This window comes from Cyprinodon tularosa, unplaced genomic scaffold (assembly GCF_016077235.1).
Source record: "Cyprinodon tularosa strain WSP-4 unplaced genomic scaffold, ASM1607723v1 ctg273, whole genome shotgun sequence".
In the NCBI taxonomy this organism is placed as follows: Eukaryota; Metazoa; Chordata; class Actinopteri; order Cyprinodontiformes; family Cyprinodontidae; genus Cyprinodon; species Cyprinodon tularosa.
The window spans coordinates 39,974-63,691 of NW_024038978.1; the positions used below are offsets into that span (position 1 = coordinate 39,974).

Genomic DNA, 23,718 nt, shown 5'->3' on the forward strand with positions numbered 1-23,718 from the left:
TTTATAAAGTGGTCTTATGTCAAATGGCATCATTATACATATAGAGGGATATATATATATATATATATATATATATATATATATATATATATATATATATATATATATATATATATATATATATATATATATATATATATATATATATATATATATATATATATATATATACACCCTAAAAGATGGAGAAAACACTACATTTTACATTTGGTTAGCAGTCATGTTTACATAAAAGCCAGACACATAAATTATCCCCTCCCAAAAAAGAACTCAGACAAGTTTCACAAAAACATGACTTTATGGGAATCTCATGAATATTTCAAGACATCAGTTCATTGTTAGCTGTGACACTGCCCAGACACTGTAACACTGCCATTGTTAGACTGCTCAAACATGTATCCCACCTTATATGGTCCTTAAATAGCAATCAGGGGTTGTCAGGAATTCAAAATGGGTCAAGTCTATTTTTCACTTATTTCATCAGAAAGTGACAGTTTGAGCTGTCCAGATGAAGTGGCACTGAGGGGTATTTTCGTTGTTGGCCTTTTGCCCTCATAAAGAATTTATGTGCCCGCAGGGATCATTGATAGATATTTCATCTTGTTTCTCTGCTGGTAACCTTTTGATAACAAAGGATATGAGCAAAGACCGAGACATTGAGTTCCTTTAAACAGAAAGTAAAAACCTTAACGATAAACCATTTTTACAATATGTGACAGCCTGTCTTCCTGTCAGTTCTTATGTTCCTCCAAGCAGAGCTAGATCATCCCAGCCAGCCACGGAGGAAGAAAGAGTCCAACGGATCCCAGAATACAAACCAGTACAAACATCCAGAGGAATATCCTGTCAATGACCATCGCCACATACTTCCAGTCCTCCTTCACCTGGCAGAAAGGGCAAAAGGCACAGACAGACATTTCAAATTTCACACCACACCCCTCTTCTATTTAAGTGCTGGCAGTTTTCTCCCTCTGATTGATTTCTCTTCAACTGCTGATGCATTTTTCACCACAAGGCTGCTTCCTTCTAAATGTCACTCAATCTTTCCAATGAAATATTCGTGTTGAAATTATAGGTGCCCTGCTGATTTGATGAGTGGCCTCCTGTGACTCTAGATCACAAATGTAATGTAGTATTTCATTTTCGGATATATTTTCTTCCTTTATCTGATTTTCAGTGTTTTTGTAAAGGGAGCAAGAATTACCTTTATATTGGGGCTTTACACATAACTACTTTACGTGAGCACAAATTGCAAATATAGTGGGTTTTTTATAATAATAATAATGTCAGCAAATTATATTTTATGATTTTATGTTTTTCTGGACATTTTAATTCAGTTATACAGAGGGCTATATAAAGGCCACTGTCACAAATTAAACTTGACATTTGAGTCTCTATTTAAGACCCTTATTCTGAGCCACGAAATGGAAAAGTTCTTAAAGTGCTCTGTTGAGTTGACTGAAAAGGACTTGTTGTCAAACTAGATGACATAATTCAGTTACACTCGTTGAAGCTTCAGCTGGCTTAGCACCTAAATACATCACAGACTTGCTGTCAGTGTATCAACCCTCCAGACCACTCAGGTCTTCTGGCTCCAGCCTGCTCTGCATACCTAGAACCAGAACTAAACATGGAGAAGCAGCATTTAGTTCCTATGCTCCACTTATCTGGAACAAACTTCCAGAAAACTATAAAAGTGCGGAAAGCCTGAGTTCCTTTAAATCAAGACTAAAAACTCATTTGTTTAGGATTGCCTTCAACTGTTCTAGTTAAACAGTTCAACTGAAACATATTTTTTTTAGTCCAACTGTTTTTAATCTGCATTTTTTATTTTATTTTATTTATTTTTAATTTTTTCCTACTTGCTTTGATTCTGTTTTATCTTCCTGTATTTTAATCATGTAAAGCACTTTGCATTGTCTTTGTACTGAATTGTGCTATACAAATAAATTTGCCTTGCCTTGCCTATATTTTTTTAACTCTGTAGAAAAAAACCGACTGTGAGTGTCACGGTCTTAGTTCTGTTAAGTTTTCCTTTGAGTATTCAGTTTTACTTTGATCAATGTTTTCTAGTTTTATTGGTTTAATTCCTATTTTGTTGTGTTTACTGGCTATATTTGAGTTCTTAGGTTTTTCTTTGTTGCCCTCTTGTGTTGGTCTCCTTTTCCTTAGCTCCCTTCTAGAATCCTCTCTTTACATCTGTTCCTAATCAGCTCATTAGTTCTGTCTTTGTTCAGTCTCCCCTATAAACTCTCCCTGTGCAGTTCCTCGGTGCTGGTTCCTCATCTTTCCTTGGCTCCTCGTGCATGTTTTCCTCGATGACTCCATGGTTCTGGTTTGTTTGCATTTTTGTGTTGGGTTTTTGGATTCCTGCCTCTCTTACCAGTAGGGAACTCCATTCAAACTACAAGAACTCACCTCTACCTCATGGCCTTTCCTTTTCTAATTGGTCTTATGTAATGTTCTAATCATAAATATTGTGTTTTGATTAGCTGTAAGCTGAAAATCATAATAATAAACAAAAGCAAAGCCTTGAAATCATCTGTCTCAGTATAAGTCTGTATAAAATATATTATTTTGTCAGCTAAGTCACTGAAATACATTAACTTAGAGTTTTCAAGCATGTAATTGGCACCAATTATGTTAACATTAATATAATATCACCGGCTGACAAAACATAAATGAACTGATTGAACATGTTGAATCTTGAATAGCAGAGGGTACAGATTAGCAGAATAGGATCCGTTTCAAACCCACCTTCTGGCTAATCGGGACCCAAACTGATTGGACCCAACATTTATAAATTACAGCATGTTGTCTGACGATAGTGTCTAACTTCAGTTGTGCCGCTTTTCCTGTTAATATGTAAAGCCCTGCGGAGCATCCGGGACCAGGCTACATGTGATACAAATGATCCAATGAGCTGCTGTCAGTCTGGGTTGCTGCTGCTGCTACTTTTAGACACAGCAGGCAAACCTGTGGCAAGCCGGGCGATGGGAAAGAAGGAGAAGACGATGAGAAAAAGAGAGCAGAGAAAGTGTGGACTGCTGGAAGAACAATGGTGAACTGGTGAAAGAAAAGTGAAATGTTGTGCTCAAGGAAGACCCTGCACATTGTTAGTATGTTTGGCTGTACTACTGTTCTACTGCTGTGAAGCAGGATTCTCCATCATGAAAATAATCAAAAATAAATATCGATTAAGGCTCAAAATGAGCACCTTGATATGTGCTTTAGAATGGCTTTGTCTCTATTCAAACCCAGGTTTAAAGCCTTGCAGGGCAGAATAAAGCCCACTGCTCTCATTAAGAAAGAAAAAAAAGAGAGAAAAAAACCAAAACAAACTATCAGTTCAGCTGTTTTATAAATATTTAAATCGGGAAATTGTCTATACAAGAAACTGAGCGATTGTTGTTCTCTGCTTCAAAAAACACTTTAGATTTTAAAATGGAAACATTTTCTATATTTTTTAAATATCTTTTTTTATTTAAAAAGTCAATATATATAACATGGATGCATAAAAACCTAATTTTATTTCCATGTTACTGTAAATGCTGTTTAAAGTAATGGATTGTAAAAATGTCCGGTTGATGATTTTCTTTATTCAGACCCCACTACCCCTGCTGTATATCATAAGCTTGTGAAATTATTATGTTAATTTTTATTGTTTACAGTCAACAAACTTAGATAGGAAGGTGAAAAATATTAGTGTGGTATTTAATAACAAAACTATTATGGCCTTTTAGAGTGTCAACTAAATTAATTCAGCTTCAGTCAGTCTCCAAAGAATTTGAAGAAGCTTTCTGAGTCATCTGTATTCTCATAAGTGGATATGCTTCTAAGAAGTGCCTTGATAAAGCAAACAGGGCGGACATAATATAAAGTGGACTATAGAGACTGCAGTGATTCTTTTATAGACTGTTTGATCAGGAATGTTTTAAGGACTCCTGTTTATAGACAGTTTTGTAGCATTGGTCTGGCATGCAGAAAGGAGTTTTCAGCAGCAAACAGAACACTGGCCCATCATCAAGATGTAGAAAATGTTTAACTTTGCTGACAAAGAGGTTAAGCTTGGCATTTTTTAGTATTAGGAGACAGGATATTTTTCTTAGATCTCTACTCAGGCATATATCAGATCAGAAAATCAACACAGACTGCCTTTTGCTTTGACAACACATTAGTTTACAATCTTATAAAGAAAAACGGAAATTGAAAACGCTCCTATCAATTTGATAGTTTGATGTCCTCAGCCTGACTGAACTTTTGTACTTTCAAAAGATGTCTTTCAACATTTTAATGTATATTTTCTTCGAAAAACAATTTTTCGGTAATTTGTGAAGTGTGTTCTATTATGTATTCCTCAAGGTTTCTGGATGTATTTATTTTATCTCATTTTCAGTCCAATTACCATTTTCAAAGATGTGTCTAATTTGTTTGTTAGGCTGCAGTTCTTTGACCTTTTCAGTGTGTAACAAATATAAAAAAGCTTAAAACTTGGGAGGTTTGACAGAGAACAGAATTTTTAACAAAGAACCAATTTAAGAAAGAATCTATAAGCACTTTTTTCTAGCAGGTTGTCACAAGAACGTATTTTGTTACCATTTCTTAAGTTAAATCTTTAAAAACTACCAACAAGGTGACTCCTTAGGAGCAATTGGCAGAAAAAATGACATAGAGGTGACGATAAACTGAAGGATAATGACTCTCTAAGGTCGTAAGTAAAGGTCTACCTTGGTTTGTTTTTAGTGTGTTAAATAAAATACTTTGTTATGGACTTTTGTCTGGCCTCACTCGCCTGTGTTGGTCCTTTGCTCTTTTATATATATTTTAGCAAACACAACAAAATGTATTTTCCCTATCCACTGTGCAGAAACACTTTTAGGATTACAAACAAACCTGGAGCTTTGGAATAAAAGTGAGTATTTACTTGATGCATCTTAGGTCAAACACCTTAATATCGAAAGTTACAAACTCTCTGCAATGATGTCTTCCAGCTTTATCACTAACGCTTTAAGTTACAAGAGAAAAGTAAATTCTTATGACTTACTGAAAAGTCTGCATCCTCTGCCTTGAGATGATCTGCAATGTACTGAACTCCCTCTATGGCTTGTTGCACAGCGGGGGATATTGCTGGAATCTGAGTATCTTGTTGGGTGCTTGCTTCTTTGGTGGACACTGCTGTTGCCGTTTTGGTCAAGTGTTGTTCAGAAACCATTTCTTGTACCTGCCTGGGGCTCCCCAAAACACCATCATTGTGGAAACAGCGGTATTTGAAGCTCTGTGAGCGACAAATATGTTCAGATCTCGGTGAAACCTGCTCATGCTGGTTGCACATCTGCTCTGCACTTTGGGAACGGCCATTTAAAGCCAGAGTACTCGACTGTTCACTAGACAAGTTGTGAAGTGAGCCCAGGGGCAGAGTTGGAGGCAGTGATAACTGAGAGGCACACATGGTTGCAGAGTTGTATCCACGTAGGGAATGCTTTTCTGTGAGGACAGAGTATTTGGCAGAGGAGGATCTATGGAAAATGTTAGCACTCAATGGATGATCTTTACTGCGGTCAACTTGAGGGGAAGAAGGTGGAGACGGTGAGCACACAAGGATTCTAGGGCTGTCATGTGGAGTTTTTGGTAACATACTGTCCGCCTGTGTCATCTGTCTTAGCTCTGTGTCCAGTCCGACCCAAAAAGCCTGTGAGTTGTTTGTTGTGGAAATCACTGTTGGGCGATGCATCATTTCAATCAGCTTCTTGCAGTGTTGTTTCGCTGTGCCCGGTGGACGTTTCATGAAAAGAAAACGTGGCACCAAATCCAAGAAAACCCTACGCACCCACTGAGGCATGCCATGAGTCTTTGGTGACCTGTGATGCACATTTAACACAAAGACTGTGATTATGATGGAGAGTGTGACAAAAACCATGGTGAAGAGGAGGTATTCACCAATCAGGGGGATCACCAGGGATGTGGATGGTATAATCTCTGTAATTAGCAGGAGAAACACTGTTAGGGACAGTAGAACTGATATACATAAGGTGATCTTCTCTCCACACTGGGACGGTAAATAGAAGACAAGAACCGTCAAACAGGAGATAAGCAGACAGGGGATAATCAGGTTTATGGTGTAGAATAAAGGAAGCCTCCGAATGATGAAGTAGTAAGTGATGTCCGCATAGATTTCTGCACAACACTCGTATTTTTTTGTGTTGTACTTGCCCACTGCATTGACAATGACCCACTCGCCACTCTCCCAGTAGTCCATCTGGTCAACGTCACTTGCCATGCTGATCAGATCGATCTTGGCACGATCGTAGGTCCAGGAACCAAATTTCATCTTGCAGCTTTGTTGGTCGAAGGGAAAAAAAGTCACGTCTATGCTGCAAGATGACTTATAAATGGCAGGCGGCGTCCACTTGATGTGACCATCATAGAACAGGTGAGCTTTTGTAAGGTGAGTTACAGCAAAGTCGCCATCGGCACTAAAAAAGAGAGAGGCATAATAGAAGGAAACGTAGGGAGTTTAGTTTACATTTTTTCTATTGTTAACTTAATGCTTGTGAAATCAATGGAATTACATATTTTATGGTTGGGTAAGGTCTCATAAATATACTTGATTTCTTTATGATACACATATAACGAACGTGAATAGCTAAAGGTTTTATTTGTAAGAATATTCGAGTATATTCAACTAGTATGGATAAGTCATTACCAAATGATTGTAAAAGTTTATTTTTAGGCCAATTTTTATGATTTTCCCTTTGATCTTTCTGAGCAACAGCTGCTCAGAGCTCCTTTCTTTTAATCATCTCCCTCTAGTTAATTTGGCTAATCTCTTTGTGGACACTAAAGCTTTCATTTCATTTTAGATCTCCCCTCACACACCTGAGCACCACATCATTTGAGTACATACTGAATCTGAAATACAGTAGACTGAGATCAACAAGACATCCATAATCTTATTATGCTTTCCTTAATAGCTTTTGTAGCTTGAAGAAAAGATCCTGTTTGAAATGAAATCGGAATAAATCTTCCCTGCTTAGGTCATTAATGATTACTTATATCTTTTCACTGAGTGGCAAAATACTAACAGGGATCATTCCTCTAAACAGAACTTATCTAACTGCAAAGGTTTATAAGCAGTCTTGTTCAAACACATCTTTATAGCTCTAATTTAAAATTTACCAACGGCATTGTCCGCATGTCCTGTTTTTTATTGCCAAACTGTAATCTGTATTTTATTGTCTGTGGTGGTGATGGCTTTTCAATCTATGATTATCATTGCTGCCCATATTAGCGCTAGCCTGGCCAGCCAGACTGATTTAAGGTTTAGTTATACTCCAGCAGCAGTGTGTTGCAGTGAGCATTTCGCAGATATTTTTGATTTATGCCCAATATTGAAGCATGGTCTGTGCTAAGTTTATTCCATGCCACAACCCAAGAGGGACAATTGCGAACTAGCTGTGGGTCTAGATACGGCCGAGGCGGTGAGGAAGTGGGGGAAAGTTTGTGCTATAATGGAGGGACACGAAGGCGGAAAAGAGCGGGGACCCAGGTGGAAAAAGGGTCCCAGCATTCTCGCTCTCCTTGCTCTTCAAGTTGGTCTATCTTCACGAGTCGTTTTCAACAATGGCGGGCATACAAACAAATCTAGCCGGTAAGGTAACAAACAGGAAAAACGCTTAGTGTAGAGCAGATATAGATTTGACCAATCAGAGGCCTCCTGTGTGCGGCACTGTCGGCGGTCGCCGGTCACCTACATTTTGGGAGAGGTGCACCAGAGTGTCTGCAGAAGAAGGGGCCACATTTAAGTTCACTGCAACACTCGCAGACGACCTGGTTTCTGAGTATAAATCAGCCTTTACAAGGGTAGTTGTTCGTGTAAGACTCAATACTCTCCAGTTCAAAGCAGACTGGACCAATCTTGATGCAAGACGTGGGCCCATAATGTAACGCTTAAAGGTATAATGGAGGATTTTTGTTATTTTTTTAAAAGACAACCCCTTACCAACTCCCAAGAGGAAATGCTTATTAAACGCATGCGAGTCCATTTCTCCTCGTGCACGCTCTGTTTAAAAGTTGCTGTTTGAATCGCTCATACAAGCTTACTTTCCAAAAGAAGATTTGCAATTTTTCCACTATGTCAGACTCACCACCTGTAAGTGAAAATGGGGACGAGCACATAGGACGGCCTTGCATAGACACATCACCAGAATGATTGACAATTAGGAAGACCACTTATTTTGATGATCTACCCTGAAAAGAGCATCCATTATACCTTTAAGACTGCAGCTGCAACCAATGTTTTAAAAATGCCCATTCTTATGTCATAAAAGAAAATTATAAATTCACATCAGTCATTCAAATAACACAAAACTGAAAAAGTTTATAATAAATAAAAATGTACTGAATGATAATTTAGAATATTTAAAATATAAATTTTAAACTTTCGTAAAAAAAAATATTCTAAATACCTTGCTCATAGACAGTGCACCAATATACCTGTGAACAGGTTCAGAAGTCTAACTGAACATTTCTTACTGAACTTCTAACATGATATCATCATTGACGCTATTTAGAAACTATCTACAAATAGTGATATTGATGTACACTATGTTCTGATTTACAGAAGAAGACAAATTCTTTGATTTTGGTAATTCTACCTGATCTCAAAACAGAAGGCATTTTGGAAGGCTTAATCCCAGATAGAGAGGACAAAATGTCAATTTCAACTGCAGATTCTGATTTCAACAAAGCATTTGCACTGAAGTTTGTATCAGATAATCCTGTTCTTTAAAGAGTCTATATAAGGGCTCAGCGAGCTTTAAAAGGCTTATAGGTCCTTCATGGGTTCTGAACCTTAAGGAGAGCTGCCAGTACTGACCTATGAACTCGAGGAGTTTGTATTCCACCTAAACTTCATGCATAAACAACATATTTTTTAATATTTCTTTTACTTTCTAAATGTCTTTGGGTTATTGTCATTTTGAGGCCTCTATAAATGCACGTGTGATTAAAACTGAAGTGCAAAAGAATAAAATCAAAGTTGAAACTTTGCCCAATAGTGAGTTGTGCTGTGCAGAGGTCACCTCACAAGGTCCTTGAGGGCCCCTTGGTGTCCTCAGGCCCCACGGTGGTGACCACTGGTCTATATCATGTAAAATCCACTTATTTGAGCTTTTAAATTATAATACTATTCTACTATCTTATAATTCTATCCCTTTATCAGAATCATGCACAAAGTGGTATTTAGTTTCATTAATGCATCTTTGAGTAAAAGGTTTTGCTGTCTGAGCAGCAGCCCCTCCCTCACCTGTGGAAAGTGAGCAGTTTGAAGGTGTCTACATAGAATGAGGCTCCCTTCAGTAAACATTTGCCTTAACTGCCCTGTGCCCACAATGTTAACACACTCCTGAAAATCTGTTTTCTGGCCTCGTTCTTAGATTTTGTTCAGCCTTTCGTAGAAGTATGATATGGTGACGACATGAAATACGAAATACACAGAGAGGTGACGTTGCTTAAAAGGCAATTGTTTTTCTTTGGGGTCAGAAGAAAATTATGTTTTTATAACAAATTAATAACCTAATGTAGTTTTTTGTGGTTTTTTAAATGCTTAAAAATCAAGATATGGAACCTTTAATGTGTAGATCTGTGCAGAGACGGTTAAAGTAACAAAAAAAGATTATTCTCAAGTAAAAGTAGCACTATGGCAACATATTTCTCCTTGAAGAGAAGAGAAATTCCTCAAGTCGGAGAAAAAAATAGGATTTAGTGAAAAGCTACTTAAGTATTGAGAAACTATTCACTCTTTTAACTGATGCAAATCAGAGATACCATAATTCAAAGTTATCCGTATATTCCTTTGGTTTTAAAAGACCAGAAGTAGAGTTAAATAAATACATAAAAACGAAAAAAACTATTAGAAGAAAACTTAAAATCACTTTTTTAAATATAAAGCATATGAAACCATGTATTATTGCATATATGGTATGTATGAAGGAAAATTATGCCCAGTGACAAAAAAAAGTACCATTAAAACAACAAAGATTGTGCTTTGCTGCATTTTAGGTTAAAATGTGCTTGTTCTTTATTAAGTGAAACAAAGTTATAGCTTTATATTCCTACTAAAATAGAGTCAGCATGTTATAAAATGAATCTGTTTAAAAATAATCTGGTCATCATGCCTTATGCCAACTCCAACTTTTGTTTCTAATGCAGCTTTTCAAATGTTTTTAACCTCTCTGATTTTGGGCCAAAACACGTTTTACAGCAATCTCACTGCAAAATAATATCCACTGCCCCTTCAGACTGAGCCAGTTACATTTTATCATTACTCCTAACTGCATGTATTACTTTCTGTGATTTGGAAATTTCTTCATTAGCTTTTCCATTAAGGCTGACCCAGTTAACGTTTTCATCCAGATTATTACTTTATGAAATGAGCACAAGACAAAGAAACAGGTTCATCATCTTTTCCCTTCACCTACGCCATCTGTTGGAGTGCTTTAAGAGAAGAAATGTAACCTAACTTATTAAAACAGATTCTTACTTGTTATAAAGGACAATATCAGGTCTCCAGATGATCTCAGAGGGAATACGTATAGAGGTGACATTTTCATATTCCTCTGGGTTCCAGCGGAGTTTGTAATCATTCCATTCCTGCAGTAAAATATAAGTTATCATCATGTACTGTAGCTCTTTATCAGAATACCTGATAGAATACGCATACCTGCTTAACCCAGACGTTTGTTGTCATCATCTGATTCTTCTCATCCTAACAGATGGAAAAGCAAATGTTAAAACTTCCTCCCAAATAAACACATCAACCTGCAGATGTAGAAGTCTACTATATAACACACCAACAATAAAAAAAATATCAGCTTCCTGTAAAAAACACCCCGTTAGTTTTCTGCAAGCTGCTCCCTCTAGGCTTTCCTTAACAGCATCTAAGACAAGGCAGTCGGCAGATAGAGTCCACAGGAAAAGACAACTTCAGCTGGAGTTGACACTCATAACCAAGCATTTGGAGGAAACACTGTCACCTAACTGAATGTCAAAACAAATTGTAATCTTTTTTCCAAAAGTGAGGCTAGCTGCATAATCTATAAGCTTCTTCAGCTAAGTTTGAGAGGATGCTTCATTCCTATTGAAAACAAACCTGCATCTGTTGGAAACCATGAGGAAAAGCATGAATAAAGATGTTCTGGTAAGATTTTATATTTCTGGATATCTGTTTGGATGACAGCTCTGAATGTGTTCTGCATGTGTTTGCATATCTGATGATTGAATTTAATTTGAGGGAAAATAATAGAATCTCTTTTGTTGGGGTTTCATTTCCTCTGATAAGCAATCTTTTTCAAAATGTGTTTACATGCTTGATGAAGGTTTGAGCCAGCCATAATGAATCTAGATAAACCGAGGGAGCAGGATGGAAAACACACATTAATGCTGCACAAGAACATAATGACAAACCATAAACCCCCCATTTACAGACAACGCCGATCTGTTGAGTAGTGATGGAGTTCTGAAATGTGTTAACAGTACAGCTGAATAGTACAATTGAGCCAATGTGACAATTCATGAATTTATTTAAAGTTTCTAGACAGTTAAGTTACAGCCCAAGACCTCTATGTTTCCTAAGGTTTCCTTTATTTATTATGATAGACCAAGGCAGAGTACTAATAGGTAGTGTTGCACCAATGCCATGTTTTGGCCCCGATACTTATACTCGATACCTGGCTGTGCAGGATTGGCTGATAGTGATACCATTAAGATACCATCTGTACATCTGAAATTGATGTGTGCGTGTACATATGAAGAACTGCATACTACTTGGATGTAAAATAATTACCATCATGGCTTTGTCAAGCTGCTGCCTACCTTTGTGAAGCAGGAAAAAGACTAATACAAAGTGAATCCAGAATAACTTTTTATTGCCTACCTGGAATGGGTGACAATAGTTGAATAAATTGTTGGCTCTCAAAATGGTATCAGTGCCCTATTTGTTGGTACTTGGCGATATCAATACCACCATTTCAGTGTTGGATCGGGACCCCCAATACTGGTATTGGTGCAACATTACTAATGGGGTGGAAGGATGTAAAGTATTTTTTACACCCCCAAATAAAAACCAGTGCAACAAGTTACTTTCAGAGTTCATCTGCTGGTAACTTGATCTCAGTATAAATTCAGCTGTTTTGTGAAGACCTCTATGGAAAACATCAGTGAACAGGTAGATTCATGGAAAGCAAGAAACAGGAAGTGTTGGAAAGCTTTTAACATCTTGAAAGAAATGTTTAAACATGGGGCACATTTCGGTTCATTGTTATCTTTGAATAAAGACTATAGCATACTGTTACCCACGGGGACAGCTATTGAAGTTGACAGGCTCTTTTTTTTTATTAGAGATGCAGCGAAGAGGCCTATGGTGACTTTGGAGGAGCTGAAGAGCTCCACAGCTGCAGTGAAACAATTTGTCTATACTGTAGGACAGTTATTAGCTCCACAAAAAAATCTTTCTCATATTGTAAAGTAGGGGACCTAACAAGTTCAATACGTTCATTTTAAAGTTGTAGGGAAGCTAATCTGAGAAATTACTCTGAAGACACAGCTATCGCTTCAAGGGAACGGTTTAGATTAAAGCATATTTATGTTAGCGCAAAAAATTCAAAGTCTAGATTGTGAAAGAGTGGCAAGACTAAAATACCCAAGAGGCAAATGTAATTGAAGCAAAATGTGGCTGTACAAAGAACTAAATTGGGGGAGGGGAATAAAAATCCATGCATTTATGCATGCATTCATAAATCTTGCATTCATTTAGGTTTAATATAAAAAAAATCCTGGTGTTCTTTTTTTTCTCCACTTCCCAATTCAGCACTGGTATTAGCCTATCACATAAAACACAGTGAAGATAGTTGAATAAAGTCAGAATGAAAATTTAAATCATAATGCAAAGAATGTCTAGTTAGAATGTAAAAAATAAAGATTTAAAGGAACTTTAATTATAACCTTTCTGACTGTTTGCTAATGAACCCTAAGTAGGATGTGAGGTTTTACTCACCACATCAATTAGCTGGGCAATAGAAAGCCCAAAGTGGACCAGCACTGTGTCTGAAGTGTTTTGCACAGGCCGGGAGAGCTTATTGTAATGCGCAAACAAATTCTGAAGTAGCCTCTCTTCAGCATGGGCCCGAGGTCCAACTTGAGAACACACTAAGAGAAGAGAAAAACACATTAGACATTAATAAGGAGATATTCAGTTTCATTACCATACATGTATAGGTTTTTGGAAAATGTTGCTTTGTCTTGCTGTTTTATGTCTGTGCTTGAAATAGACTTATCTCACATTGACTCAAATACATATTGCTTCCATTTATAGTACATCCATCCTTTAAATTCAGCTGATGCGGCTCTATCAAAGAATACAGAGTGTAATGTGAATGTGGGGTGACCTCTATTATACAGGTGGCATATGGTTACACAAGACAGTAACTGAGAGATGAGACAAAGGGAGGCGGGCAGCAGAGCGGCTGGAAAAGGAAAAGCAGGAGGATAAATCTGAACTGAAGTCGAGACATCTCATGATGCCCCCTTCTTCCACCCCCATTTCATTTCATTGGAAGTTATTTGATTTTTGTGGCGGCCATCACTGATATTTCATTATGTCTCCACAAAGTAAATTTTTCAATGTCTTGTCTTTTTTTATTTGAACTGATACAATATAACTTGAGTTGAAACTCAGAGAGATGATAAAGGAAGGAAAGCCTACTTTGCTAAAAATGTATTTACATTCCTTTACTTTACTCACTTTTGGTGACTTTAAAGATATAACTTAAAAACTATCTGACTATATGGTTTTCTAAAAGATCTAGATCAAACAACCTATTAGAAAAACATGCGTCATAGATGTCAAAAACTTGTCAATTAAATTTTCAATAATTCCTAACTGTGGCTTATTTTTTGAAGAACTCTGGCAAGGGCCTTGGATATGTCTCTATAAACATGCTAAGCTTGTTCTTGAGTATATTTCTCCAATTTTTCTTTGAATGGCCAGTATCAAAAGACCATTTTAACAATATACAGTGAGTTAAATACAATTTAATTCTTGATTCAGATTAGGGAAAGAAAGGCATTAACTGCCAGCTCCTTCGCTGTGTGCTTTCTGATCATTTTTGTGTTGGAACAAGAATAATTTTGAGGTCCACAGTATCTGGAGCCAGTTTACTTGAAAAATCTCGTTTATTTTTTTTTTGCGTCATCTCAAATTAAAATTGCAAGTTACCCAGAATTAGTTGGGTAACTTTCCACATTTATGCATGAACACATTAATTTATTTATTTTTTAACCTTTTTGGCTAAAAATACATTATTTCGTTCAATCACACTCTTGATACACCGCAGGAAATGATGTTTTTTTTAAATGCAATTCAAGCAAATCATTTAATAATGAAGTTACCAGTTGTTAACTGATAATATTAAACTGTCAATTATAATCATTAAAAGCTGATAGCTGTTAATCAAATTATTTAAAAACATATATTGTAGGGGATGATTTTTTTATTAGAATGATAAATTACATTATTGAATATATGTAAACATTTCAATCAGTATTAATATCCATGATCACGTAAGAACAACTGCACAACTGTATTAAATTAAAGAAGTTATAATGGTTACATCTACTGGCTGTTCAATCCAATCCAATAGTTTAATGTTTGAAATGAATTTCAATTAACAATTATTTAAGTTTTAATTTCTTAAATCTTAATTTATTTAAATAATCACAATTCTAATTTCTTTTTTCTTTTTGAAAAAGTCAGCAATTTTTGTACTGCATCTACCACCACTGTTATGATTCAGACCAGTTGTGCAGATCTATAGCGTAAGAACTTTTAATAACTGTTGAAGATTCAAGAAAATACATGTATGGTGGCACCGTTTGTAACAATAAAGGAACTAACAATTAGCAACTAACAATTATTGTGCTAGTTGATTATCTGATTATCTTTTTTTTTTTTTTTATGAATCAATTATCAATCAGAGAGCAAAAGGTTTCTTAAAAAAGATTTTGTACAGACTTAAACCAGGTGAAGTTAAACTATGCCAAGAGAAATTCATAGAGAATGTTGATGGGAAAATGGGTTTTTCATCTTACAAGCAAACTGTTAATATTTTTTTTAGTGCTTATGGTATATACTATATTATACTATATTATACTGGTATTATACTATATGTTACGCTGATGATACCCAGCTATATCTGTCTATAAATCCAGATGAAGCTAACCCATTACATAGATTACAGGCATGTCTTGAAGACATAAAAACCTGGATGACTCTTAACTTTCTGCTCCTGAATGCAGACAAAACAGAAGTTATAGTCTTTGGACCAGAGTCTCTGAAAAAGAAACTGATTAGCCAGTCACTTCATTTGGATGGGATTAAACTGATTTCAGATAATAAAGTAAAAAATCTTGGTGTTATTTTTGATCAGGACCTGTCATTTAAATTCCACATCAAAGAAGTTTCTAGAATTTCCTTCTTTCATCTGAGGAACATTGCAAAAATTAGAAATATCCTGTCCAGGGGTGATGCTGAGAAACTAGTCCATGCATTTGTTACTTCAAGGCTGGACTATTGTAATTCTTTACTATCAGGAAGTCCACAAACTGTAGTTAAAAGCCTTCAGCTGATCCAAAATGCTGCAGCCAGAGTTCTAATGAAAATTAAAAAGAGAGATCATATCTCGCCTATCCTGGCTTCTCTTCATTGGCTTCCTGTTAAATCAAGAATAGAATTTAAAATCCTCCTTCTCACATATAAAGCCTTAAATGGCCAAGCTCCATCTTATATCAGAGATCTGATTGTTCCTTATGTTCCTAACAGAGCACTTCGCTCTCAATCTGCAGGTTTACTAATGGTTCCTAGAATTTCTAAAAGTAGAATGGGAGGCAGATCTTTTAGTTATCAGGCTCCTCTCCTGTGGAACCAACTACCAGTTTTAGTCCGTGAGGCAGACACCCTGTCTACTTTTAAGGCTAGGCTTAAAACTTTCCTTTTTGATAAAGCTTATAGTTAGGGTGGCTCAGGTTATCCTGAGCTATCTCTATAGTTATGCTGCTATAGGCTTAGACTTTTGGAGGACATAGGGACCCCCATTTCATCATTCTGCTTCATTCTCTCTCTGTTCTCCTATTCTGCAGAATCTGTTAGTTCAATCTCTAACCTTCTGCTCTCTCTGCTTTTCCTCAGAGTAGCTTTGCCTCGTCTGTTCCTGTTTGGCTGTGACTTCATCCTGGAAAGAAACATCAGCTGCGCTGCTTCTATCAACACCCTTGTTTATAGATGTTGGAGATCGGCCTGTTTTCCAGTGTGGTCCTGTTTCTCTGACCGTGACTGAGTGGATGTGCTCTCTTCGTCCTCTGGCATGGGAGCTGCCTTGGAGCTCGTCTGCCTGGCTGCGTGTTTCCTGGACGGGGCCGCCTTTTGCAGCTGCTTTTTGTATCTCTGCTTCTGTCTCCTTGAACCCCAGTCGGCCTCGGCAGATGGCCGCTCACACTGAGCCTGGTTCTGCTGGAGGTTTCTTCCTGTTAAAAGGGAGTTTTTCCTCTCCACTGTCGCTACAAGCATGCTTAGTGTGGGGGATTGTATTTGAGTCAATGAGTCAATGCAATCAACTGGTTTTCCTTAGATAGAAAACTTTGTATCAATTTGACTGTATGATCTGGTTGAACTGTAAAGTGCCTTGAGATGACATGTGTTGTGAATTTGGCGCTATATAAATAAACTGAATTGAATTGAATTGAACTATATACTATGGTAAATACTATATACTATACTATCGAAATACAGAATATTAAGTAAACTAACAAATTTTTGATAGTTATAAAAATTAGATACAGTTTGTTAGTAAAATTGTCACCTTCACTTTTTTGTGGCTAAATGCTATGGGTTGTTTTTTTTTCAGGGTTAATCTCTTAGGGGCTTTTTGGCCAAGTTTAAAAAGGCTGCTATATGCCCATTAGAGGAGTGAGCTTCCATCTTGTCACCATAAAGATAGTCTAGCATAGGTAAGCAATGGTTGACCTTCTGGATGTTTACCTCTCCAGAGAAAATCAGTGAAGGAAATTGATTTTTGCCTTCAGTGGTTTGTTGGTTGTGATTACATATTTCATGCTAGGGAGGGTTATAGTAGATCAAAGTTCCTTTATTCCTAAATAGAGAGCAACATAGAGCTTTCCAGATTTTCTCCCCCTAGATATATCCCTCTACACAAGGACAACATGTTAAAGTGGTCTGCAAGCAATTCATTGAGTTTATTGCTTAGTGCCCACTCTGAAATGTGCTGTCAACAGGGACCCCCTCATTCCCACTCACTGCATCATCCGTGCTTTTTTACCCTTTGCTGCAAACTGAAACCATTTTAGTCTCTCCAGTAATTCCTACAGGATTTGTGGTGCTGTGGCATGATGGACAGCTGTTCCAGAACTACAGATCAAGTCTTTGTTTGACAGTGTAAATAGTGGACATGGAACAAAGTCATCATGAAGCTCACCTGAGACATTGTACTATAGAAAAATGCATATATAAATGTTTTTAGTTTCTTTCTACCAGTAGGCTCAGTAGGTTATCACAGAGTGAATCCTAATCCTAACCCTAAATTAATTCCTTTCCCCCTGCGGATTTAATCAATTTATGTGCAATCTGAAAATATATTAGAATATAATATAATATTGAAAAACTAAAAACAAATGAATCTCATATCAACTGGGTTTTAGAATCCTCTCCCTATAAATATTTAACTCTGTGTGAAAAAATGACGATCATTCTTTAATAGGATACTCATCTAACAGACATGCAATCTTTGTTTTTAAACCTAACGAACCTAGAGAACGATTTTATTGTTGCTGTTATTTTATGCACAAACTATGACAAAAACCTTACTAAATCACAAAATAAAACAGCGTGATTGGATGTAAGGAGAGTGGAGACAGAGGAAACTCTATGTAATACATATTACTAAGTATGCTGAGTTGACAGAACACTGGACCGGAGCAAATAGTTATCCCATGTGGATAACTTTCTTGTGATTGGCTTATGCAAGGGAACTCTGTGATTGGTTGCAAACCATCCCCTGTATAAAAAAAAAATGGATTTGTGTATTGGGGTACGTTAGGAGAGTCTCAAAAAACCACACACAAATTCAGTAGGTTTAAAAACCACTGGTACTTTGTCATTTAAATTATAAATGTTTATTGATTAGAAATACTTTGGCGAATCATGTGCTGTGCATGTATGAATCTTGTATGCTTGCATGAATCATGTGTGTGTGTGTGTGGAGCTTGTCCTGTGTGCGTGAAATTTTTTGTGCTTGCGTGAATAGAGCTGTGTGTGTGTGTGCTTGTAGCTTTTCCTGTCATGTATGAATCACGCTTTTGAGATTTAGCTCCAAAATTTTGAGATGTTGACTTTTTGGAGGAGACAGCTTTGCAAAATATTTGAAAACGTCAGCATTAGATGTTATTTGGACAGATCGTTTTGAATAAATACAATGCCATGTCAGTTTTAATTTAAAGAGAAAAAAATAAAAAAACACACACACAAATGTGAGAAAGTGAACAGATAAACAGTTCCTGGTATATATTTCAGATACTTTTTGCTTTGGCCTTCCTTTAAAGAACACTCCTGTTTGAACATTTTCTAAAAACATGTCTTGCTGTTTTAACTTGGCTCCTCAAAATTGTGATACAGGTGTTGCCATCATAGTTCCTCACTCACGTCTGCTGCCCACTCAATCAAAACTGATGGACTGTCTTTTGGCTGACTGAACACCGGCTTCCACCATTTTGAAAGGATTTGGATCAATATCTTATTAAATTGATATGCCTTTACCACAGCCCTCCATCCCAGCCCCATCTCTTCTGTTGCTGTTTGAACCTGAGTCTATTTGGTGCGTCTAGACACCTGATAACCTTGAAATGTTTGTGCATGTTTTGATTAAACGCTGATGCTTTTGTTTTGTTTTTCTTTATTCATGCGGAGTCAGAGAAATGTGGGCTGACATGTTTTTATTACAGAAGTGACATCCCAGATGACTCTAAAGCTGTTTTGCAGCTAATAGGACTGGATAGGAGAGCATCTCGTGTGCCCTTACTATGTGTGACTCTGATCAAGGTTTGTTTGCTGTGACATTCTGTACAGTAAATCTGGGTTCATTCACATCATTATGGCACCAACATCAAAACACAAAAAGCTTCTGTTAGGCAAGAAAAAAGCTTCAGTGACAATATATGAACTTATTTAAAAAATAAAAAAAAAAGCTGTAAAAAAATGTGTTCCCAAGGTTGTGTTTTTGTCAGAGCTTATGAATAATATTGTGAATTTAGCCTTCGGCAATAAAATCCTTACCCTCTCAGTGGATAATTGGACAGGGTCTGGAATGTACAAAGATGACTAAGAATAGAAGAGGAGTTTAAGTTTATTTTAGTTTTAAGTCCTGCTGCCTTCTCGGGTACTTATCTGTTGTTTTTCCACATTAAACTAGGGGCAAAAATAAATATATTAACTTAAAAAATCAAATACAAAAAGCATTGTTATGCTCATTAGAAATCAACCTTAAAGAAATCAGTGATTAGAGTTCCATTTCTGTTTTTACAGGAATCCAATGAAAATGGGTGTTTTTAGAGAATTAATATGTACTGTTCATCTATTAGTAAGGCCAGTGTGATCCCAGTAGGATAATAAAGGACAATTTATGATCAAATATGATAAGTAACTTTAGGCAAAAGTGTTTTTGTCACTTCTGAGTTCTGTATCATTTGTTTTTTAGGTGTTACCAGGTTATTTCGTAGTGTTCAGTGTTAGGAATACAGTATGTGACCCGATTGTCTTTATCCCTCCTGGGGTGGTGATTTTTTTTTAGCCCCCCTTTGTGTGTGAAATATTTTTTTTAACTATTTGACATAAATCGGCATTGAATTAGATGCATATTTGTGAGTGAAATGAACACATGGGAAAAAAAAACTATTATCTAGCAATTCACTTTAGAATAGAATTAATCTTTATTGTCATTCCACTGTCACAAGTACAGAGCACCGAAACTAATTCTCTGCATTTAACCCATCCCCTTGGGGAGCAGTGGGCTGCCATTGTGCAGCACCCAGTTAGCAGTGAGGGGTTAAAGGTCTTGCTCAGGGAGCCAGAGTGGCAGTCTGTGGGAGAGGGGGATTGAACTCACAGCCTCAGGATTCAAAGCCCTATGCCCTTACCACTAGGCCGCCACTCATAAAGAGTGTCATAGAACATAACAAACTTTGCTGAATAAAATTAGTATCTTAAACATAAGCCTGTCCTGCTTGACTTCAAACTCTAAAAATGAATATAAAATAATAAATAAATAGTGCACATTTTTGGTGCAACAGCAAACATATTTGTGCCTTAAATGCAATGACTGTAGGCTACAATTGTAAAACTGAAAAAAAAAAAAATCATTAGCTAAATGCCTCATTATGTGGTGATAGCCTACTTTTTCCACTAGTATTTCCTCTGAGCTCTTGCAGCGTTGAAGAGTTGTTTGTCTTTGAGTGATGCAGAGTAAAGCTGAGTAAAGCAGTTCTGTTTTCTCCTGCTATCTTCTCTGTGAGCAACACTTGGCTCGACCAATGGGGTGAGAGTATTCTGGATCGTTACCCTGTAATATATGTTGTCAGCTCATTGGTCACAACGAAGGACAGGGCCCGAGAACAAGTTTACCATAAGTTTTGTATCTAACGTGCCCTTGTTCTTCATTTTCCATTGGCTTTTTACTGACTATTTTTTTACTCTCACAGTAACATGGGACAAAGTGCATTTCTTTTCCACTAAATTTGGGAAAGGTCCTTCTATTTCTAAATACGGAACAATTCAATTTCTCAAGGGGCATTTGGCAACCCTAAGTCAAATATATACTTATTGTTCTGTGTATTTTAGGTTATTCCTTAGGTCAGTCCTTTAACCCCTAGTTTGTAGTTTCCCTTGTGTCTAGTTTAGTTCACTCTGGGCTAATTAGTCCTCCTCCCTTAGTTCCCCAACACGTTCCTTTTCCAGCTGTTCCTCATCCCCTTTATTAGCTCATCTGATCCAATGTCATCCTCCACTCCTACAATTTATAAGCTCCCTGACTGGTTCATCCCTTTACTCTGCCTGTATAACATGACATGTTCTCCTTGTGTAAGCTCTGTAGGTTTTCTCTTTCTATTATTAAAGCTCCACCATACTCATGCCAAGTTTATATCTGCATTCTGGTCCTGTTCTGTACATACAAAACATGACAAAAGAACAACAATCCAGTATAATATAAAGCTGTGTGATATAATACTATTTGATTTTTTTTTTTTTACAATTTCATACAATGGTTTTAAATTCTGATATAATATTTGGATACAATACAATTTATTGTACCAAAAAGTGTTAAGGTGTTGTATTATGTGTTGCGATAGAATGTTTCGTGTCAAACCAAAATGGGATATGAAAGCATACAGACTGATGCAATGCAATACAATCTGGCATTATGCAGTACAATGTAATACAAAGAACTACATTATGATACTTTTCATTTCATTTTTGTAATATATATGGTACAATGTAACTGTGGCATGATATGAATACAGTGTGTTAGGATATTATATAAAACATTTTAGTGTTATACGACACAACTGATATAATGCTCATCCGATATGATATAAAGAAAAATTTTATAATATTACATGCTTTGATACAATGTAATGCTTTTCTATTATACAAACAATATGATATGAGGTGATGTAATACACTAAAATTAAAAGTGGTATAATAGAATGCTGTATGTTGTGAAAATTGTTTAAAATTGTTAAACATGTCTATTATTGATACAGTGTACTTGAGATATGCTGGTCAGGATTCTCAGTCATCCGGGTCATAGTCATTCCATAAAAGTAAAAAAAAAAACAATCCACTGGACTTGGTTTCCAAGTCCTACCTCCTCTGGGCAGGACTCTGCTGTCCTATTCCACCTTAAGGTCAAGTAACACTCATTTGAGGACCAGAATGTTCACATTTTGGACAAAGAAGACAGGTGGTTTGAAAGGGGTGTGAAGGTAGCCATTTATGTTAAGAAAGAAAAAACAAACAGAGGGTTTTGGACTCAAGTTTTAGCTCTCCAAAACCTGCAATTCAGCGATAGATTTGATTCATTCACACTATCATTTAAACCCCCCACCCCCATGCAGGGGACAAAACCTCTCACCTTGGCAGCAAAAGCAATAATTAATAGTTAATATTAATTATAATAGTTAATATTAATAGTAAACAATAGTTTTTTTTTTTTTTTATTTACTTGTGATATTAAGTACTACATTATGATGCAATGTTATACAACCTAATAAATGTATGTGATATATATTGGGATACATTGTGAATTTTTTTATATATTGTTATACAGAACATTTAGTATGACATGGCAATACAATGTGATACAATGAGATAAGAGGCAACACAATAAAATATGACATGATATGTTTCATGATGTAAAGTGATTCTTATATGATAAAAGGCAACAGAAAGAGTTTTAATGCAATATAATAGAAGAAAATATGACGTGATTCAATAAACTTATATATAATAAAATATGATACACTGACATGCTGCACTATAAATATTATTATGTGATGCTATGCAAAAAATTCTTGTTAAGCCCATTCAGACAGTTATTTATATTGTCAAAGGAAATCAGATATGATGCAATGGAGGGAATTAATTAAACTTACCTCTTGAAGTTATAGCAATTAAAACCAAACAGAGGGATGTATGAATTTCCATTTTGGCTTCAGCAGTTTCCGACCCTATGGATGAACTTCCCTCAACTCCTTCTGGATTTTAGTCCTGCAGTTCAGTCATCGTAGAAGTGACCAACATTACTAACTCCCTCATGTAGCAGCAGCTCTTTTTAGAGCAGCTTAAACAGCCAGATAGCTATGATTCTCATGTCAGTGAGCTGACTGTCCAGTTATCCTGCAGGTTCAACATGCTCATCTTTACAGTTGATTTTAAATTTTGCAGCAGGTTAAAGGAGCTAAATCATAAAAAGTAGCCCCTCTAATCCAACTCTTAATAGTCCCTCCTCATTCGCTCAGTTCCTTAACCAAGTGTAGCTGATCCTTCTCTTCCCCACCCTCTATCTCTCCCTCACTTCCCATCTCCCGCCTCCTCAACTCGTCTCTCTCTCTTTCTCTCATCTCGCTCTCTCTCGCTCTCTGTCTCTCTCTTTTTACCAATAGAACAGCACATCCATGCTTCGCATTCTCTCTCCCTTCCACTTATTCTCTTTTCTTTGAATTCTTTGCTTTTTCAATTCAAAATAGCAAACTTTTTTAGACAGTCACTGCATTCATGTGAGGGAAAAACAAACCAAACTGAAAACCTCTAATGAGTATCTGCAGAATACACAGGCATGGATTTTTTCTGTATGTAAGGAGCCTTACGGTGTGTGCTGTTCGCTCCCTGTCAATGTCCAGTGTAGCAAAAAAGTGCAAGTGAGTCATAGTACTTGTACTCTTCAGAGTTTTTTCTTTAATTCCCAGCGGGAAATCATCTCTACTCCCTACCCCTCCTCTACCTTAACCCTGCCCTGACCCTCACCTGCTGTCATTTTTTCCACCATGCTATCTTTAAAGCTCACACACATACACACACACGCATACATACTTGTTCCGCCA

The 23,718-nt window shown here is 36.6% G+C and overlaps 1 protein-coding gene across 1 annotated transcript; it reads right to left on the reverse strand.

Moving 5' to 3' along the window:
• Positions 1-279: 279 nt before the first annotated feature.
• Positions 280-23,164, reverse strand: chrna4b (cholinergic receptor, nicotinic, alpha 4b). The gene is made up of 6 exons (XM_038289864.1): positions 22,771-23,164; positions 13,052-13,203; positions 10,721-10,765; positions 10,541-10,650; positions 5,045-6,473; positions 280-884 (listed from the first exon to the last, which is right to left on the reverse strand). Exons 1-6 carry the CDS (start codon positions 22,820-22,822, stop codon positions 759-761), a joined length of 1,914 nt encoding a protein of 637 aa, XP_038145792.1. The 5' UTR covers positions 22,823-23,164; the 3' UTR covers positions 280-758.
• Between the last annotated feature and the right edge of the window lie 554 nt (positions 23,165-23,718).

Coding starts and splice junctions, on each gene's coding strand:
- chrna4b (XM_038289864.1), bottom strand. CDS start 22,822: ATGGAAATTCATACATCCCTCTGTTTGGTTTTAATTGCTATAACTTCA. Junction 10,766..13,051: donor TTGCCCAGCTAATTGATGTG/GTGAGTAAAACC, acceptor TCCATCTGTTAG/GATGAGAAGAATCAGATGAT. Junction 10,651..10,720: donor CAAACGTCTGGGTTAAGCAG/GTATGCGTATTC, acceptor ATTTTACTGCAG/GAATGGAATGATTACAAACT.